Source organism: Poecilia reticulata, chromosome 23 (genome assembly GCF_904066995.2).
Source record: "Poecilia reticulata chromosome 23, P_reticulata-male-v2, whole genome shotgun sequence".
Lineage (NCBI taxonomy): Eukaryota > Metazoa > Chordata > Actinopteri > Cyprinodontiformes > Poeciliidae > Poecilia > Poecilia reticulata.
The window spans coordinates 3,481,120-3,501,948 of NC_088852.1; the positions used below are offsets into that span (position 1 = coordinate 3,481,120).

Consider the following 20,829-nt stretch of genomic DNA (forward strand, 5'->3'; position numbering starts at 1 on the left):
GTTTTACCAACAGAACTGAAACCAAGGCAGGTTGTGATTTATATTGTAGTAATGCAATTACACCATTAGGAGACACTAGAGTATCGCATTTTTTTTTAACTACGCACCATCTTGTGTACTTTTATGTTCTAATAACACAAGAAAAACCCAACAAAACTTCACTTCCACTTAAAAACATCCTTTATTAAAAGTTTTGAACATGTGTCATCAGTAACAACCTGCCCTCCAGCCATGGAGAAAAACGACTGTAGTGTTTCACACACACCGGTTCCCACTGCAAAAAGTGTCTGAACCTCAGCTTCGGTTAATAATCAACAAGATAGTGATTAGATTTTCTGAGTCACGATGATCCCAACGAGGACTTAAACAAAAACCTACCGAGGAAATTAAATTTAGATCAATGTCTCCCTCGATCCAAACCACCAAAAATGTTTAATATATTTTTCATATACAGCCCTTTGAACAGGTATTTACAAGAAGATGATTTATAAAGGATGTGACAGCAGAATTAGCAGCCCAGTGTTACGAGACAGGAATGATATATATGGAAGGCGATTTAACCTATATTTCATAACAAGGAATTATATTAAATCCAAGTTAATGGCGATATCGTTCAAAAAAATGTGTCATCCTTCATCCGTTGGAATGCAGCAACATCATAATGGACATAAAGGGAAACGCGTCTCTATGACTAACAGTAAACAGTACTGGAGAACGGATTAAAAACTGCATAATTAATGTAGAGACACGACACGGGGATATGTAAAACCAGAAATGGCACCGTTCACCGTTTTTGTGCATAAAAGGAAGTTAGAAGGAGATAAATATCACATAATAAACTCAACTTGAAGTAATTTATTTTAAAATGCTTCCTGCTTCCTCGAAACCGTTAATCTCACAGCTAGCTTAGCAAGCCCAGCAGAGCTAGCTTACGTAGCATAGTTACTTTAGTTTGACTTTTTCACAGGATTTCAGCTCCGATATGTGGTGCTTTAAAGAAGTATTTATACCTCTTGAATTATTTCGCATCAGTTGTGAAGCTGAAGAAACTTTGTGCATAGTTTTCCATGTTTTTACAAATAAAGAGCCGAGCTTAGTTGTGCACTCCACAAATCAATCCCCCATGTAAGAAACCATGCCTCATTTTTCATCCACCTCACAATTATGTTCTGCTTCATGTTGGCCCCTACTGTAAAATCCCAGTAAAATACACTAATTTTGTGTATTTTCAGAATTTTTTCCTGTTATTGGAAAGACTCAGAGCTCAAATCTACAAGGCACATGATGTACAACACTTCCAAAAAACACTTGGTGGCGTCTTTCTTTCAGCTCATCAGATCTGGAAAGGAAACCCAGGAAACCCTCAGACTGGGGGGATCTTTATAAGATGGCCGAACTACTTAGTCCCTTTTGATGTGAAGGAGCGGTGGCTCAGATCTACCAAAGAAGCTAATTTCTTAGCTCCATAATTATAGTTGAGGGTTGCATTTGTTTATTTTCTAAGTAATATTAAGATATTGTCCCTTTGCATCCGTTTTGTAGCAAAATCTCCCACTTGTAGGTGACTTGAGGTCACCTATGACCAAAGAGTTGAAACAGACACCCCCTGAAGTAAATGTATATACACTTTGGCTAAACGATTAAAGTGCACCGTTTGTACAGAACATCCTTCGGACCCTTCGTTAAATTATTATATATCACACTATGAATTATAACCAACACATTTCTATTTTCTTGGACCTTCTCCCGTGTTATTTGGAGCGGTTTTTCAGAGGTATCCGCCCAGGCAGAGGAGCAGCAGTACGTGCACAGTGAGCAGGTAGAGGCCGAGCAGCAGAGGGGTTCGCTGACGGGAGCAGAACGCCACGCGGAGCATCCGCAGCAAGCTGGGGCCTCCTCTGCGGGTCTGCAGGGTAAAACACAACGTTAGGATCACGGACGGTTATCATTACAGCTGTTAAGGTGACGGATGAGCCTAACCCGGGTGACGGCGCCCTCTGGCGGCTCGATAAACACAGCCGTCTCAGAGAGATCCCCTTCGTTTGCAGAGTGCCAGGAAGCCTGGCTGTGACTGATGGAGACAATAAAAACATCAGGTGATTCACTGCTGATGCTTCAGATCATCAATTATGGATTATTTTGTCAAAATATGATAATATTGTGAGCAATCCATGAGCAAGAGGCAGAAAATTGAGTGATAAAACAGTAATGAGGTTAAAGATAAAATATTTTGGGTTAAAATGAATAAAAGTGTGCAGGTAAGTTTTATTAAAGGTAACATGAAGGACAACGCCACATTTCTGTAAAGCGATCTATAAATCAATAAATAATTTTCAGGCAGTATTTGCTGTTTTTTTCTATAAGCTGAATTAATATTAACCAAAACTGGTCGCCTAAAGACTAATTATATTACATCCATACTTGTTATCCTTACGATCTTTTTATTCTTAATTTTTCCTACATTTTGTCCCATTTTTATATTACAGGTAATTTTTTTACTTTTAAATTTTGCCTCGTTTTTTACGTTTATCATAATTTTCAAAATTTAATTAAAGAATAAAAGATTTTCTATTTTATTATCTTATAAGTTTTATTAATTATTTTTCTCAATCATGTCAACCACAACTTCAAGAAAATTAAAACATTTTAAATTATTATTATTTTAATTAATTTACTACTTTTATTATTACTTCTCTGAATTCTAATATTTATTTTAGGACCTTATTTTTATTATTTAGGTTATTAATAATTAATGGATTATAAAAAAATAATTATGTATAATATTTTGTTGTTCATTTTGTTTGTATTGATGAAAACTCTGCTTTCCATATAATAGTATTTTGTATTATTTTGTTACATTAATAATTAGTAAAATTATATATTTAATTATTTTTACTAAATTTATTTTTGATCATTTATTATATCCAGGGTTATTAATATTTTTTTATTCTTAATTTTTGCTGGTTTCTTTCTAGTTTATTATTATTTTTGTAGTTTTGTCACAGCCCAGGAGGATTCTTTTTGTTGATTTTTATTTTTTAAAGTTCGTACCGTTTGAGGAGATCTTGTGTCGCCATCAGCTGCTCCTCAACCTCCAGCCGCTGCTGAGTCTCTTCTTCTAGTCTGACGTACAGAAAATAAAAATCAGCATCTATTGTGTCGTTTCCTGGATGAAGCGTTTGATAAAAACCTCTGCTGAAGCTCCAGGAGCTCCTCCGCCTTGGAGGACCGGCCGTCGGCCAGGCTGCTCCGCTCCTGCGGCGCTCCAGGTGGGCTGTCTCTTTCCTCTGTGCCCTGCAGGGGTTTAGACATAAATAAAGTAGAAAAAACACTTTGCTAAATTACATATTTCCATCTGCTCACCTGTCTCTGTAGCTGTTCTCGTTTGAGTTTGGGCTTCTGGAGTCGAGCCTCTTCCAACATGGCGGCCAGCTGCCGCAGCTGTTGGTCTTTCTCTGAGAGCGTGGCGAGCGTCTGCTGCTTCAGCTGCTCCGCCTGAGCCAGCCAGTCCGTCCGCTCCAGCCTGGAAGTCAAATCAATTTGAAAAATGGTTCATTTCACCACTTAAATTAAACAGTGCAGAAAGATCTGCAACGAAAAGAAAAATAATAAAAATACAAAAAGAGTACATTTCCACCCAAAACTCAGAGATTTTTCTGTTTTGTCTAGAAAGTTTCTGAAATTCCAAAATGTCTGAGAAAAAAATACAAAATTAGTGAACTCCAAAAATTGAAAATTTGCGAGAAAACTCCTCTTAAATTTTAAGATTAATCTCAGAATTTTTAAAATTCTGAGATTTTAGAAATCTCAGAAAAACTGAGAAAAAGTCACAAATATGCCAGGCAAAAAACACTAAGAAATTTTTAAGAATTTCTCTAGAAAAAAAAAACAAGTAAATTTTCGAACTCCAAAAATTTTTAAATTTGCAAGAAAAGGATCTCAAATTTTTAATCTCAGAGATTTTCTAGAAAAAAAAACGTGAAAATTTCTGAGCTCCAAAAGTTAAAACAATGTGTGAGAAAAAACTCAAAAATGTTTAGAGTAAGTTCAGGAAATTTCAAGAAAAGTTTCTGTAAAGTTAAACATTTTTGTTTTTTTCTAGAAAACTTCTTAGATAAACTCAGAAATTTCCGTATTTTTTCTAGAATATTTGACATGATTAAAAATTGTAGATTGTTTTCTAGGAAACTTTTAATATTTCGACTTTATTCTCGCAATTTTGTGATTTTACAAGCAATTTCATTTTCTCACATGGCCTTAGCGCTCAGTTGTAAAAAAAAAAAAGGCTAACTATGTTAAATAAAATTCAGCAGAATGTGCCAATTTTTTAAAAATCCAACCAATCGTCATAATAATCGATCAGTAAAATAATTGTATGAAGTGATAGAAACTTTCAGATTAACCTCAGAAATTTTCTATAAAAAAAAACAAATAACATTTAAAGATTTGTTTTGTAGAACATTTCTGAGATTAATCTCAAAATGTCCAGGTTTTTGGGGGGAAATGTACGGCTTTTTTCCATTTGGTGAAGAGGTGGAACCTGAGGGATTCTGTTTCCTGCTTGCTTCTGTCCGCCGCGCTCTCCAGCCGCGTCACGGCCTCCAGGATCTCCTCGTTCTTCTTCTTCTCCTCTAAAAGCTCCTGGCTGACTTTAATGAGCTCGCCGGCTCCCAGCCGAGCCAGGTCCGACTTCTGCTTCTTCAGCTCGGCCGTCTGCGTGTTCAGCTGCTCCAGCTGCACAGAGAGACAACAGAGCAGGAACGATTAATCGTGATTAATTGATTACTGAAATAACGTTCACTGAAAAAACAAGTTGATTTCCTCATTTAAAAACGGAAATGATTTTTTTTTTTTATTAGAAGTTTTAGTTTATTTCTAATATGTAAAAAAATATTTGGGGCTTTTTAAAGAAAGCATATAAAATAAAATTAAGAGAAAGTCAAAATAATATGATAATAGAGTTGGAATAATATGAGAATCCAGAATATTGTCAAAATAATATGAGAGTAAAGTAAAATTTTGACAATAAAGCTACAATATGACGAGAATAAAGTAAAAATAATGAGAATAAAGTCGTAGTACGAGAAAAAAGTCACATGTGAATAAAGTCCAGTTGTAATAGCATGAGAAAAAACAATGCTTTGACTTTACTCTTGTAACTATAATTTCTTTATCTTCTTAGTGTGGCTTTAATGCTCCAATGTAAAAAAGGCTGAAGTGGTTAAATAAAAATCTGGACAGAAGAGAATTGGAGCATTCTGCAATCGTCAGGATAATCAATGGATTAATCACTAAAACAATCGTTGGCAGCATCACTAAAACGGAGCGAAGTTGCTAAAACGCTCATATCATGAAGCGAAGCAGCAGGTTTCAGCTCACCAGCCTCTCCCTGTCGTTCTGCAGGGCCTGCAGGGCGTTCTTCAGGCCCCACACCTCTCCAGCACCGCTCTGTGCCGCCCTGCTCCGCTCCTCCGGCTCCCTGACCTTCTGCGCCGCCTCCTCTCTGGCCTGCTGCAGCGCCGCCATGGCATCGGCGAGCTGCTGCCTTAGCTGCTTGGTGGTGTCCGTCTCCTCCAGCAGCCGCTGCTCCACGATCAGCAGGTCGCGGGCCAGCTCCGCCACCCTCTCCTGGGCGCTCTCCGACTCAGTGCGCATCACGCCGCCCTCCCAGCGCAGCTCGGCCAGCTCTCTGCTCTCGGCGGCGAGCTGTTCCTCCAGAGCCTCGGCTCGGACGCGCTCCGCCTGCAGCTGCTCCCTAAGCTTCTCCACCTCCGCTCCAGGTGCGTCCATCACCTGCGAGGCTCGACTGAGAGTCTCCATCTCCACTTTCTGCGTCTCTTCTTTGGTTTTGCTGCTCAGCTGAGCCTCCAGCTCCCCGCGCTCCCGCTGTAAGGTCGAGATCTTCTCCCTGTGAGCTGCCAGAAGCTGTTTGTGTTGGGAGTCCTTCATGCTTAACACTTGGGTGAGGTTGTCTCGGTATCCGTGGAGCTGAGCCGACAGCTTGGCCTGCTCGGCGTGCATGTCGTCTCTCTGGACCAGCAGAGAGCGAAGCTCCTCTTTCAGGCTGTTGTTCTCTGCCGCCGCCTCCTGGATCAGACCATCCTTCTCCATCATCACCTGCAAGACGACGCACAGGGCAAAACAGGTTCAGCCTTTAATTGAAAGGTGAGATAACACAGAAAATTATAACGTGATGGGAAAAAAAACATTGTCTCAATGAGCAAAATTTATTTTACTTGGCAAATTGGGGCCACTGTAGTAAATTTCTGCCAAAAAAACTCAGAAATTTTGAGATTAATTTAGGAAATTTCTGTGTTGTGACTTGAAATTCAGAAATCTCAAGTTTTTTTTTAGAAAAATCTTATTTTTTTTTGTCAAATATGTCTACTTATATCTGGATGACTCACCCTTGCTCCATGCCTTTGAGGCTAGAAAGTCAGCAACTCAGATTAAGTATATTTGAATGTAACTCAATCTTCAACAGATTCATCTGGAAAGCTTTCGTCACTAAGCTTTTCGCTCCTGCACTCAGGTTACCTGCAGGTGTTTCTCCTCCAGCTGTTTGTACGTGCTGAGCACTCGGTCTCTGTCGTCCTGCAGCGATCCCATCGCCTTGGTGAAAGAGTCCAGCTTGGTTTTCCGGTTGCTGCTCTCCTCCTGTGCTTCCCGTAGTTTTCCTTCCAGATCCCTCACTTCTCCTCTTCTCTGCTCCAGCTCCCTTTCGGCATCTTGTGCCCGGCTCTCAGCCTCCTTCCGCGCCTCCTCTGCTGCCTTTTGGAGCAAATTATGTGCAGAAACAAAATATTTGGAAAGGGTTTCAATACATTTTTCAGAAAACCTACATTTTTTTCCACCAATGCGCTCCTCAGGTTTCCATAGTTCAGAGTGATGTCAGCGCCCAGGGCGGCCATCTTGTTTGACATTTATTTAGACTTTGAATTCAGGTCAACTCTAAGAAAGACCATCAGAGCCAGGCTGTTTTTAATTTTTTTTTTAAATAAATAAAATAAAAAATTAAATGCAGAATGCTGCGAATCTTGTGAAGTTATGCTTTGGTATCGGCATCAAATTATTTTCAGTAACACGACTAACAATTCAACAATTGATTAATTTAGTAATCAGTTAATCGATAGTGAACAGACCATTTGCTAAAAAAAACTACAAAAGTACATGCAATGCATTTTGCATTTAAGATAAAAAAAACAATTGTCAATAGATTAATCAATAACTAGAACTTAATTGTTAGATGCACCCTGAGACAACTTGTCTTACTATTTTGTCATACAACTCACAGAAAGGATAATTGAAATAAAAGCCAATTTAAAAAATATATATTCTGTCATTTGTAATTTCCTTTTGAGAAAAGAAACCGAAAAACAGATTAAAATTGTAAATCATATCTGGGATGAAATGAATCCCAAGAGCGGAATTTGAGAGAATGCATCTGTAGTTCCCACTCCTTACCAGTTGGTGGCAGCAATGCTACCTGCAGTTGTTTGCTAGAAGAAGAAAGTATTTGCTTACCTGTGCGACAGCTAGCTCCTTCTCCCCCAGCAGCTCCACCTCCCTCCTCTCCTTCTCCTGTAGCTCCGTCTGTAAACTCTCCGTCAGAACCTTGGAGGAACGCAGGTCCGTCTCCAGCTGCTCCACGTTCAGACACAGACGCCTCTCCTGGGCCTCCCTCTCCCTCAGCTCGGTTCTGGCCCGCTCCACTTCGCCCGTCTGTCTGCCGACGGCCTCCTCCAGAGCCCGGACCCTCTGACGCAGACTCTCCAGCGTGTTTTTGAGGACGCCGACTTCGTTCTGAGCAGATACCAACTCGGATGCCGTTTCCTCCAGCTTCGATCTTTCCTGATCAAGAACCACTTGGTGCTCCACGACTTTCTTTTGTTCTTCTTCAAATCTCAGCTGCCAGTCTTTCTCTGCTTTCTGTAACCTAAAACGACAAATATTTTTAGCTCATAGCTAAAATTTAATGCTGCATTGTCAGAACCAAATATTAAGATCGTTCTCCTGTGACGTCACTTTTCTGGGAACTTTGTAGCTGACGGGAATCTTGGTTGCATCAACAGATATTGATGCAACCAGTAATTTAATATTTAAATGTAGCAAAAACAAATGTAAAAGATGTACCTGTTTACAGACTGCTCCAGCTCCTCTTTCAGCGCCGTCTCTTTCTGAAGTTGATCTGCGAGCTCCTTGACGCGCGTTTCAGCCTCACGGACTTCAGCCTCCTTCCCCTGCAGAGCGCTATTGAAACGCGTCTCCCACTGCCGGGCTTCATCCAGAACTCTGTCCCTGTCGTCTTGCAGGGAGGACATGCTGCGAGAGAAGGCGGCTAACCTGGCTAGAGTCTCGTCCAGACGGGCTTGGGTCTCCTGGGTTCGCCTCTCTGCTGCCTCTGCAACCTCTCTGGCTTCCATAGCAGCTTCCTCCTCCTTCTCCCGCTCGCTGTAGGCCTCCTCCAGTCTGAGCTCCGTCTCCTTCAGCTCAGCTCCCAGCCTGAATCTCACAGAGTCCAGAGTTTGCTCCGCCTCAGCCTTCAGCGCAGCCTCTTTCTGCTGGAAGCTTTGCTCAGTGGCCATTCTTGCAGAGACCGCCTCACTTGCCTCTTTCCGTGCCTCCGCTAGTTCGGTTTTACAACTCTCCATTTCTGCTTCAGACCTCTTCAGATCTTCTAACGTTTTGGCGGACTCCATCTTTGACTGCTCTAGCCTGCCTCGGAGTTCCTCCTGGCTTAGCTGCAGGGCTTTGACTTCACGTCCAAGTTCACTGATCTTCTCCTGATATTGGATGGAGTCCCTCTGAAGCTGCCGCACTTCCAGTTGCTTTTCCCTCAGTAGCTCCTCCAGCTGCTTTGCTCGGCTTTGGCTGCCTTCTTTGACCCTCTGGGCAGACCTCAGCTGCTGCTCCAGTTCCCTCTGCTTTCCGGACTCGGCCTCGGCTTCGGCTCTCTCTCGCCGGGCCTGCCTCACATCCTCCTCCAGCCTGGCGGCTCGGTCTTTCTCACTCTGGACCTCAGCCTCCAGCCTCTCTACCTCTCGCTGTGTCTCAGCGAGTTGCTCACGGTTGTCTGCTGCTTCTTGCTGGTAGGTGGCTATGCTCCCGTTGAGCTGGGCCAACTGGTTCATCAGACGCTCCTCCAGGTTGTCTTTTTCGGTTTCAAGACTCTCAAGGAGTTCTTTGAGCTGAGCTTCTCTCTTTGAAGCGTCTTCAATCAGGTGTGTTTCTCTCTCGTTGCTTTCTTGAAGGTTCTTCTCCAGACGGTTCTCGTTATTTTTGCTCTCCTGCAGTTCTTGCTCAAGAGAGGCCAGTTCAGCTTCTCGTTTTTGCCAGAGTTCCTTCTCTGCATTCAGAATCTCAATCTCCCTCAGTTTATCTTCCAGTAAAGCTTGAATCTTCTCCTTTTCTTCTGCAACTGCAAGATCGTCTTGTGGCTCTGCTGCAGTCATCACTGACTGCGTTGAAGTGATGATTTCCTCTACAACAGGTGCGGAGCTGCGTTGATTTGCCTCCATGTCAGCCAGTTGTCCATTCAGCTCTTCAACCTGCTGACTTAGAGCATCTCTTTCCCTTGCTGCAGCTTCCAGTTCAGCTTGCAGAGCTCTCATCTCCTCCTGATGATGCTCTGCTTCAACTTTGATGACCGGGTCATCTTGTTTGGAAGTTTCCTGCCTCTCTCGGAGTCTCTCGTTCTCCTCCTCCAGCTCCATTATCTTTTGCTGTTTTGTCTTTGCAAACTTCCTCATCTTGTCCTTCACTGTATCCACCTCTTTCTGCGCCTCCTCTGCTCGTCTCTCGCTCTCCTGCCTTGCAGTCTCGTGAGCTCTCGCCTTAGCCGCCAGCTCCTGTCTTTCCTGCCGGGCAGCTTCCAGGACCTTCCTCACACGCTCCGCCTCGTCACTCACATTCTCATAAGACTTGAGCAGAGTCTCGTACTCCTCCTTCATCCCTTGGACCTTCTCCTCCCACTCCTTACACACCCTCGCCGCCTCTTCCTTTGCCAACTCCACCTCCTTCTTACAAGCATCCTTCTCATTGATTATTCCCTCCATTACGAGCTTCAGACTCTCGCATGACGACCCCAGACTTTGGTTCTCCACTAGAGTCCGATCCACCTCCTCAATAAGTTTTGCCCTTTCGCCTCTTAGACTCTCAAGCTCTTCTTCTGTTGAATCGATCTTCTGCTGCAGCTCAGCAACTATCTTCTCAGCCAAAGCGAGCTGCTCCTTTAGCGTCTTGTTCTCTTTGAGGGCCTCTTTGCGAGACACCAGAGCAGCTTGAAGCTTTCGCTGAAGCTGCTGGAGCTTTGCCTCACCGTCTTCTTCTTGCTTTTGTGGAAGCTCAGTCTGCAGTTTGTGCATTTTCTCTTGCTCTGCCTTCAGTTCCTCCTGTAAAGAGCTTATCAGCTGATCTTTCTCAGACACAGAGTCTTGCATTGAGTGTATGAGGGAGTTCTGTTCACTCAGCTGCTGGCTGAGCTCTGATATCTCGTGGTTCTTGTTGTCCAGAAACTGCTTGAAGTCTTCCACTTCAGCTTGAAGAGTTTTCATGGAGGCCTCTGCAGAAGCTTTTGATGCCATTTCTATCTCTGCCTTGAGGGTTTCTGTATAAGCCTCAGCTTGAAGATACTTTTCTCGAAGTTCATTCATCTCCTCATAGAGGGCATCAATCTGCTTTTCCTTCTCTCTCAGTGCTTCCAGGTCTTTACCCAGTTCAAGTATCTCAGACTCCCTAAGCGACAGGCTGCTGTGAGTTTCCTGAAGCTGCTTCTCCAGCTCAGTGTTCACTTGCCGACAATCTTGGATCTCGTCTTGAAGAGCTTTAAGAGATTCCTCCAGTTGTGTAGGTGCAACAGGAGACGGCTCCAGAGGATGCTGATCGGGATCGCTTGCCTGTGGTTTCAATGAATCTGTTTCAGATGCTGCAAAGTCCACCCAATCCTCTTGAACCCAACTGTTTGCGGCAGACGCCTGCGCCGGTTCTGGATCTCCATCAGAGGTTGCCTTTTCCTCCAGTTCTCTAAGCTTGTCGAGAAGACCTTCCCGTTCGCTGCTCTGCACGTCAAATCGCTCGGTCAGCTCATTGAAGTCATCCTTCAGCTGCTTCATCTGTTCGCGATGATGCCTGTCTTTCTCTTTGGCTTTGCGGATGGTTTCCTTGCGGGATTCTTGGGCTTCTTGAAACTTCTTCTGCAGCGTTTCACACTCCGCTTCAAGAGAAGTGACTTGAGACTGCAAGATGCCCGTTTCAGAGGTGGCTTCAGGCTGTTCTTCGCTCAGCTTTCTGTTCAGAGCAATTGTCTCTGCAAGGACTTGATCCTGATGGTCAAGTCTCTGCTTAAGAGCCTCCACCTCTTCCTCTTTGGATCTTAAAGCGTCTTCTAGCTTCATGATCTTGTCCCCCAAGTCCTGAATCTCAGGTCTGTGAGGGAGCTTCTCAGAAGGTTCGTCTGTCTCGTCTTTCTCCTTCTGTCGTTCGGCTTCCTTCTCAAACTCGCTGACTTTCTTCATGAGCTCCTTGCGCTGAACCAGAGCTGCCTGCAGCTTCTTCTTTGTGGTTACCAGTTGCATTTCCAAGGCTTCCTTCTCCTTCCTCAAGGTAACCACTTCTTCGTCATCATTAGATGCTTGCTGTTGATCATCTCTGACCTTCTCCAGCTCTTCCATCTGCTCCTTAAGTTTACTCACTTCTCCTTTCATCTCAAACTTCTCTTCTTCTGCTTGAAGGAGCCTGGCGGACATGCTGTCGTTAAGCTCCGCCACCTCCTTTTCTTTCTGGGTGAGAAGAAGCTGCAGCTCTTGAATCTCAGAGTCCTTCTTTGATAGAGACTCGTTGTGGAGATCAGAAATCTGAGAGTGCTCCAACAGGCTGTTTTCCATTACATGAAGCTTCTTCTGCAGCTCGGAAGAGAGAAGTTCTCCGTCCTCCAGCTGAGCGCTCAGCATCCTCGCCTCACCTTCCTGCTCAGACAGAGCTTTCTGCGTTGTTTCCAAATCTGCCTGCAAAGCCTCAATCTTCTCCTCCTTGGTTTTATTTTCATTCTTTAAAATCTCCAGTTCTTCTTCCAGAAGTTGCATTTCGACACTCTGTTTCTCCACCATTTTGCCGTTTTCCAGCTCCTTGGACAACCTGAATGCTTCAGCCTCAGATTCCTCTTTGGCGACGGTGAGAGACTGTGCTTCCTCTTCTAGCGTCTTGATTCTCTCCTGTGATGCTGCAGCTGCGTCTTTAAGTGCCTGCAGCTCCGCCAGAAGCTCACCGTACCTCTTCTGTAGCTCCTCGGCTAAAGCCTGAGCAAACAGATTGACGTTTTCGTCGGTGGAGGAGGGACTCTGTTGGGTCAGGTGGACTTGGACCACGGATGACGTCTGGGAGGATTCCTGCTCCATGCTTGTTGCCACCCAGGACTGACCAACATCCTGCGGGGCGGAGGGCCACTCCTGAGCGCCATCTTGATTCATGGCTTCCAGGAGCGTCCAGCTGCTGTGGGCCACCTCCGAATCAGTGCTGGTGACCATCTCATCTGAGGAGGTGCCCTTTGATTCTTCAGGAGACTCGGACTGGGGTCCGATGAGCTCCGGGCTGCTTTCGCTGTCAGCAGGGATGGAGAGGACGGAGGTGTCTTCTGCAACTAAGGTGGTCTCTTCATCTTGTGTGTCTTCCACAGAGTCAGCAGGAGCTACAGCAGCATCTTGATCCGGACTTTGGTTCATTTCAGCTTCTCCTGAGCTTTGTTTTGTAGCAACTGTGATGGATTCTCTTAAGGCAACTAGCTCATTGTCTTTTTCTACAAGCTGCTGCTCCAGCGCCAAAATATGTTCTGCAGAAGGTAATAAAAATATATATATTTTTGACTAGCTCCATATGATGGTGTGATCGAGGCATTTAACTGTAATGTTCAAACTTAATGTGGCTGAAATTACAGAATAAATCTTAAATAGCCTCAAGTTATTGCAAAGAAATATAACAAAATCCCATTTATGTTGGGCTTAGTCTGTATTGATGTTAAGCAGAAGTAGCTTAGCTTCTCACGTGTTTATTTTTATGTAAAAAATGAACCGATTTGCTCAATTGTATTTTTTATGCATTTCTAATACCAATTATTAAGCTTAAGGGGTTAAATAAAAAATATGTAGAATAATCGATCACTAAAATAATTATTAGTTACGACATTCATACCTTAGAGAGTAAACTTAAAATAAATGTCAAGACTTTTTGTCCTTGCCTTGACCAAATAAGGAAAATAGTAAATGAATAATTTTGTTGCCATTTCCCTTTAATTTATCAAGTGTGATAAAAATGTATTTACCTTTATCAGGTTGGGATGAATCTGGAGACGTTTCAGTGTCAGACATCTAAAAAAAAAAAAAAGAGGATATGATATGTTTAGCTAAATCTAGATTAAACAGTTTAATATTTAAAAATAAAAGTCCTCTAAATAAAAACAAAACATAGTTATGAAGATTATGTTTTGAAATATTCTCCCAGTTTAAATCTGAATTAGCGGCGTGGCTCATGAGTCTGCAGTTCAAGGTGAAGGTCGGCTCAGTGGAGAGGGGATTAAATATTCTTCCTCCCTCTGAGATGAAGCATCCAGACAGACACCGTCCCGCCTGGCCTGCATCAGACAGGTGCAGATCACCTGTCCAGACTAAAGCTGTGACCCGGAACAGGGAGGACAGAATCCGTCCGTCTCTTCTGACCTCAGAGGAAAAGGTGACTTTGAAAGGGCGCCCAAAGCCAGGTGAGACAGATCATCACTTTTAGATGTTTATACAGCAGCTGAATGCAACACAAACCCAACTTTTTCACGGCAGTCTCAACGGTCCAATTCTGATCTTTTCACCCCCCCAAAAAATCTGATTTTTCCACTTCCACTTGTGCAACTAAATCAAATGTGATTGTTATAAAGTGTCAGCAGCTTTAACAGTCATGTTGCATTTCATCCGACTTTTACGTCGTGGACATGCATCATAATTTTGCACCAGAAGAAGCCAGAAGAGGTAAATGTAAAAAAATGGTTGAAAAGTATAATTATGAAAGAACTCAGTTTCACTGCGGATCAAAACTGCAACATTTGTTACATTTTCAGCTGGTGTGATTTGATTTTTTGTCTAACAATCCAAAACCTTTGAAAAAGTGTTTCCCTCCTGGCCTGTGGGGGGCGCTGCACCAAGAACCACTGAAGGAAACACGAAGAAGACAATGAATGCAACTTCCTTCTTGACGAAACGTCAACAAAAACGGAATGGCATCAGATTTTAGCGGCTTTAGGATTTAGAAGCCATTTCTCTTTCTAGAGCTAAACTCTCACGCTTGTTTTGGTTGTATTTACCCAGAATGCCTTGCGCTGCAGTCCGCTTCCTGCTTTTGGTGCGGTTTCCAGCCCGCTTAGCGTTTGAACCGCGTCAGAGTTCACTTTAACCGAAACAAGACCGAGGTTTGTAGGCAAACCAGAGTTCGGGTTTTTGGTCCAATTAAACATTCACACCTCCGCAAACGAACCGGACTTTCTAGACCAACGGACTGAATCAGACTAAACAGAACCTCAGAACCTAACCCTGCTCACCTTTAATTAGTTCTACTGCGTTTTATTTAGGAGTATCAGACTAGAGGCAGCCAAATTTATACACAACACAGTGCATTTTTTTGTAGGAAAAATAGATGGGAAATTATGATTTAATGGGGAAAAAAAAAAATCGGAATAACTTCAATATTAAGACTTGTCTGAAAAAAATCATAAAACAGGAATGAACAGAAAAGGCAACAAAAACAAAGTAGAAAATCAAGATGGACTGACTTCTACGATCTGCTGCTCCAGCTGTCGTATCTTGACGTCGGCCTCCTCTTGTTCTGCTGTTTTTATGTGAAGTTGTTCTGGAAATCAGACGTGGAAACCGATCAGAACCAGAACCATGAGCTTAACCTTCGACAGCAGCAGGACCCTTACCCTGCAGCACCTCCATGTTCTGGGTGAGCTGGGCGTACTGTTCGCTCAGATCTCCGCATTCGCCCTTCAGTCTGATCAGCTGCGTCTCCACGGACCGCACCGAGTCCAGCAGCAGAGAGGGGTCAGTGGGGTCAGTCGGGTCGCCCTCCGGCATCGCTTCAGGGGCAATGGAGCGAAGGTGGCTCCAGACCTCAGCCAGAAGCTCCTCCTTCTTCTTCACACCTTCCTGCTCCTCCCTGAGGTTCGCCAGCTCTGTCTGCAGGTCATCGACCTCTAACCTCTCTTGTTCCACGGTCTCCTCCCTGGCTGACTCTGCTTCTCTGATTTCGCTTTGGAGCCGCGTGATTTCTGCCCTGTCCCTCTCTGAGGCATCTTGGTGCGCTTGGGCGGCCGCTAGCTCCGCCTCTTTCATCAGAATTAGCTCCGCCTCCAACCTGGAGACCTCCATCTTCTCTTTCTCCAGCTGCTGCTGGCTGATGAGCGCCGCCTCCCTCAGGGCGGAGAGTTCCGCGTCGCCCTGGCGGGCCCGTTCAGCCCACTCCTGCCTCAGCCGGACGGCCTCAGTTAGCTCCTGCTCCATCAGCCGGAACTGAGCCGTCAAAATCTGCAAGAAAATAACAAACAAACAAATAAATAAAAATCATGTTTGTTGGTGATTTTTGCAAGAAGAACCTCTAGACTAGGCCTGTCACGATAACAAATTTTGCTGGACGATTATCTAAAAAAATTATTGCGATAAACGATAATATTGTTTCAAGACCTTTTGACACTGATTTTATGGAAATGACATAATAATACATGCGATTTCCTGATAGATACACTTTATTTTCAAAAGAACACTGGAACTGATAAACTAAACAAACAAAACAACCAAAGAAAAAAATAAAATGGATTCTCAGTCTCTATTAACAAAAAACGTACTTGAATAAAAACTAAACAACTTAAAGCCAAAGTGGAAATAAATACTGCATTCAACCAGAAGAGTGCAGATTATAAAGTCTGTATACTATATTGCCCTTCAGTAATCACTAGATTTAAATAGAGAAGACGGACACATCCCACTATCTAATGCAATAATTCACACTACACCATTTTTTGCCCCTTTTTTCCCTTTATGAGAATCTTAGATCGTTGGCCGTTCTAAGATTGTTGCTGGTGGTTTCGTAACCGATCATCATGTAGTGGGATGTCGTAGCCGCTCCGATCTAAATCAGGGGTTTTCCCCGACTGGGAGTTTAACGCTGAATGTGACAGGTAGCCAATCAGAAAGCACGGATTCTCCTCCGCGCTTTATTAGGGGAAATTAGAGGGGAATCCCAAACTGCTGACACAGCGCAACACGAAGTCCAGCGGACATCGGAGATGATATGTTTAAACAACATTAATATTTATTCAACATTTCTTGCATAGAATATAGAAATGACGAGGGGAGGAGAGTTGGAGCCAAATTGCTACCTCATTTGATGAACCCGGTAACTTAGAATAAAATATATAATCGAACCTAAAAACACCTGACAATTTGGTGGCTTTTATTTAATACAGCAAATGTGCAAAATTAAAAAATAAAATAAGAAATAAAGAAAAAATTGGCTACTTTGCTTTCTTTAGTTTTTTTCTGGCCCATAAATACTTGTGAATAAAATATTTTGGACGCCGCTGACAGCAGCCATCAGGCTGCAGTTATTGGGATCTCCACCTGTTTCTGTTGATCAGCGCTGCTCACTTCCTGCTGCAGCATTTCCAGCTCTTGGGATCGAGAAAACAAAGTCTCTTCCAGCTCAACGCAGCGCTGCTGAGCCGCCTGGGAGATCAGAAATATCAGACGCATCACAACTTCGATTTAAAACAAAGCTAAAACAAGGACTTAGCCAGAATATGAGGAATATAGTACATGTTTAACCAACCAATTCTCTCATTTCTGAGGAAAATCTGGATGAAAACCTTCATCATAGCTCTTGACAACCTTAAGAGAGCAGGATTTGTGTAGAAATAATTACAGCTGGGTTTGCTACCTGCTGCAGCTCGGTGCCGTCCTGTGTGCCGACCTTCAGCAGCTCCTCTTCATGTCTCTGAATCTGCTCCTGAAAACGAGCGTCCTTCTCAGCGACGACGGCCTGCAGCGCCCGCAGCTGCAAAACAAACAAACGAATACAAGTTAAACTAATTAAACACTAGCTGCACCTCGTCAGCCGAGTTCGTTTGAGTAGTTAGGGTGACCTGCTCGGCGTGGGCAGCCTCCTTCTCCTGCAGCAGCAGCTCGGTGGCTAGGAGTCGCTCCTTCAGCTGCCGGCTGCTGGCCTCCTCCTCGCTCAGCTTGGCCCGCAGATCCTGAAGCTCCTCTTCGGCTGCCGACGCACCGGCAGAGGAGAAAGAACCGTCTGGAGTCTGCAGGAGGCGTTGAAGGAGAAGATTAACGTACAAAGGAGAAATTAATTGAGGGGTTTGTGTTGGAGCGGGGCAAAAAGTCACATTTTGGGTGCTGAAGATTATTTTTGCACCAGTGTTCAGGGCAGCCATCTTGTTTGACAAGCATGTTTTACAGTTTTCTAATTTGTAATTTCTGTTTTAGAAATAAAAGGGAGTAAAATCAGATTAAAACAGGAAATGTCTCGGCTGTAGTTTGAAGGTGAACTCTTGGACTCACCGCGGATTCTGCTTGTCCTTTCAGCTCCGTTATCTGCTTGTTGAGTGACGCCATCTTGGCTTTCGCCTGCAGTTTGAGTTTGGTGAAACGAGCTTCCGCCTCTTCTTTCTCATTCTGCAGAAACCAGGAGAAACATTTACAGCAACTTTAAACAAGTTGGCAGAAAAACAAGGAAGGAGCTCATCTACCTTGAGCTGAGCATCTTTGCTGGTCAGCTCGGTCTCCTGCTGCAGCAGCTGAGCGTCTTTGTCTCGGATGAGCTCCTTCAGCTGGACCACCAGCTGCTCCAGGTGGGCCAGCCTCTCCATGGCGTCCTCGGGAACCTCGGCGTCCGCCGCAGACGGGAGCTGAGGCTCCAGCACGCCCTTTAAACACAGATAATTACACCAAGAGTAAGGCAAAAAGCAAGACTTAAAAATGCAAACTTTATGAATTCTTTTTCCGCAAATGATTATGTGATTTCTGAAGGAAATTGTTTTTTTTGGGGGGGGTATCAAAGTAAAAGGGGCAACTTATAGATTCAAACTGGGATTCAGAAAATGTTATACCATGAAAGTAATTAAAGAAACAGCAGCATGACTTACAAGTGGACATTTATGGTGTCGTTTATCATTTATTATGAAAATTTCTAACACAAACACTGCTGGAAATGTTATTTTTACTATTTTATTCACTGTTCATCCAACAGGGAGGATCAATAAATATCAATAAATCTGAAAAATAAGATTAATTGTAGTTATTGTGTGAAAATCAGTGAATTAAAATCTCACTTCTTTAAGCAAATGGTTTCCTGAAGAAAAGCAGTATTTCCGTTTATGGTGTTTATAATTAAAATAAAGTTTTATAATTGTATATTTATGAATCAATATGCTGTGTTACTGATGTCATATTCAGTGTGTGTAGCTGTTTTAGTAATAAATGTTATTTTATAATCTCGCTAATGGGAATCCAAATAAATAAACAAGTTATAGTTAAAGATATAAAACATAGTTCATTAATGTTATCATTAGAACAATAACACAACCTAATATTGTGATAAAATTCATGTTGCAAATAAAAAGTAATACATTTTGTAATGAGCAGATAAAAAAAAATAAAAATGCAAATAGCAGAAAGACAAACATGTGACAAGCAGTTCTGAGTGTTCTTTTGGTTTATATTTCTTATAAAATTCCATTAAAACACATTTAACTTCACCATAACGTAATAAAATATGAACTGAATGACCTGAATGTGCAGAGCTGAACACATTAAATTACACATTTAGAAGCTCAAACAACAGCTGATTACGATATTCTTAATTTTTATTTTTTTAAATTGTGTGAATTGAAGTCACCTGTTGGTTTCCATCTGCGCCCTCCTCTCCAGAAAGCTCCTGGAGGACGTTGGCCAGACGGCTTAACATAAAGTCGGGACTGTGAGGCGACAAAAACAATAAAAAACATTTAAAGGCTTCCTTGTCTTTTTACTGCAGAGATATTTTATTAAATGTAATTCAACTCTGCAGTGTTCCTGAATGCAGCTGTTGAACAGGACGCCCATCTGCACCAGATATCCTGAGAAACTGGTCCTCTGAAGCTGAATAAACATGGCTCAAGGCGTATTTATTTATTTTGCAAGGACAAGTAGATGGAAGCAGCAAACCAGTTTCATTTAGCCGTGAAGGTTCAAACAACAAAACACTGTTAGAGGCTGCAGAGGCCTTACATTCAAGCAAAGTGTAACGTGACTTACCTCTACTTTTATTGTTTTATGGAGTGATTTTATTACTTTGTTTTTGCATATTTTGCTGCTACACAAAACTCTGGTGCAGCTCATGTTTTGAAAGTGCTTCATAAATAAATTTAAACATTCTGTAATTTAAAAAGTGTATCCTACACATTCCCTGGATTGTTTTTACGCATTTTATTGCTTATTATTTTGTCACATTGGTGGAACAATAAAAGATATTTCTAAGATTTTCTGTTTTACTCAGAAAAATAAGCAACATTTAATTTAAAAAATTGTTATATACTTTACAGCAATTCATATTCATGGAAAATGCAGGAAAAAATTAATTTGTATGAGGTTTACTCATCAACTTTTATTGTTATTCTGTTGTGGGAATTTTGTGAGGCAGAAATTGCTAAACTAGCCTTTTGTCATTACATTTATATTAAGAAAAACAACAAAAAGGGCTTCTTTGTCCTTTCTGAAGGTTTATGAGACAAAGTCTTACAAAAATAACACGTTGAGCGTCATTTACCTTGTCAATCAAAATGAATTTATAGTGTTATGGCTCTTTAAAAAGTGACGCGTAAAGAAATCAGAGGTTTTTTTGCACCTGATATAGGCGGACATAAATAAAAGATATGGAGAGTCCGCCCACCATGAGATAAATAAATAAATCGGCAGCAGCTGAGTTTCACTTTAAATTCAAAGGGCTACACATTAGCAGAGATTCCCTTATCCCAGTTTTCCGGACAAGACCGAAAGGAGCCGAACGCTTTCCGAAGCTCCTGGACGCTTCACTACGGCTGCGTCGATCTTTTAGTGGAGAGAAAAGATTCTTGCTAGCTAAACGCGCAAACTGACGGTGAACTTCCACAGCTTAAATGGCAGCCATTTTTAAATAATGCTATAAAATGGAGACGGAGGAGCAGTTCGGTGGAAGCTCAGCATTTAAACTGACTGTTTCCCACGGAGCAGCGAGTTAGCTGGGGCTACTTGGCGAGCTAACGCTGCTAAAGGTAAATAAGGACAGCCTCTCCTGAGCTTCACTGACTTTCTACTGTTTTTTCCGCCTGACAGCTGCGCACCCCAGTCGGTGGCGTGCTTTTTTGAAATAAAAATCAGCTTTAACTCACCTGTGCGGATGCTGCTCAGATAAATCCGTCTGGTTTTAATTTTTCTTTATTTCCTCGGATGGATTTTAGAGCCACATCACCAAACACTCCCGGAAACAGAACTTTCTCTGCTCTGATTGGACAGCTGGGATCTGTAAGAGACCGTTGACAAATTTAAAGGCGTACACACCCCTTTTTTCGTCGGGGAGTGTCTGACTAAATATACCAACCCAAACACGACGAAATGACAATTTAACTGAATTTATACAGATTGTAAAGATGGCAAGACATGACCAAAGAGTGAAACTGATTGTGAACCACGGGAAGCAGCTGGGGAGGAGTCTGCTCCTCTTGGCCCACTACACTACGCTGTTTGGGGAGTATTGTGGGCGTTTTGTCCAGGGGAT

At 42.7% G+C, this 20,829-nt stretch overlaps 1 protein-coding gene across 1 annotated transcript; it reads right to left on the reverse strand.

Moving 5' to 3' along the window:
* Positions 1 to 162: 162 nt before the first annotated feature.
* Positions 163 to 20,572, reverse strand: golgb1 (golgin B1). Its single transcript, XM_008400348.3, has 20 exons — positions 20,444 to 20,572; positions 18,934 to 19,012; positions 17,786 to 17,962; positions 17,598 to 17,711; positions 17,171 to 17,338; positions 16,966 to 17,082; positions 16,650 to 16,754; positions 14,954 to 15,557; positions 14,804 to 14,880; positions 13,313 to 13,358; positions 8,134 to 12,823; positions 7,525 to 7,936; positions 6,538 to 6,771; positions 5,380 to 6,117; positions 4,541 to 4,734; positions 3,364 to 3,523; positions 3,191 to 3,294; positions 3,052 to 3,123; positions 1,981 to 2,071; positions 163 to 1,906 (listed from the first exon to the last, which is right to left on the reverse strand). Exons 2-20 carry the CDS (start codon positions 19,000 to 19,002, stop codon positions 1,769 to 1,771), a joined length of 8,310 nt encoding a protein of 2,769 aa, XP_008398570.2. The 5' UTR covers positions 19,003 to 19,012; positions 20,444 to 20,572; the 3' UTR covers positions 163 to 1,768.
* Between the last annotated feature and the right edge of the window lie 257 nt (positions 20,573 to 20,829).

What these genes read in the sequence shown, in the direction of transcription:
- golgb1 (XM_008400348.3), bottom strand. Translation starts at nt 19,002, where the DNA reads ATGTTAAGCCGTCTGGCCAACGTCCTCCAGGAGCTTTCTGGAGAGGAG. An exon ending in CTGGAGCAGTCTGTAAACAG is followed by an intron (nt 7,937 to 8,133) that starts GTACATCTTTTA and finishes TTGTCGTTTTAG; the next exon opens with GTTACAGAAAGCAGAGAAAG. An exon ending in CAGAGGGCGCCGTCACCCGG is followed by an intron (nt 1,907 to 1,980) that starts GTTAGGCTCATC and finishes TTTACCCTGCAG; the next exon opens with ACCCGCAGAGGAGGCCCCAG.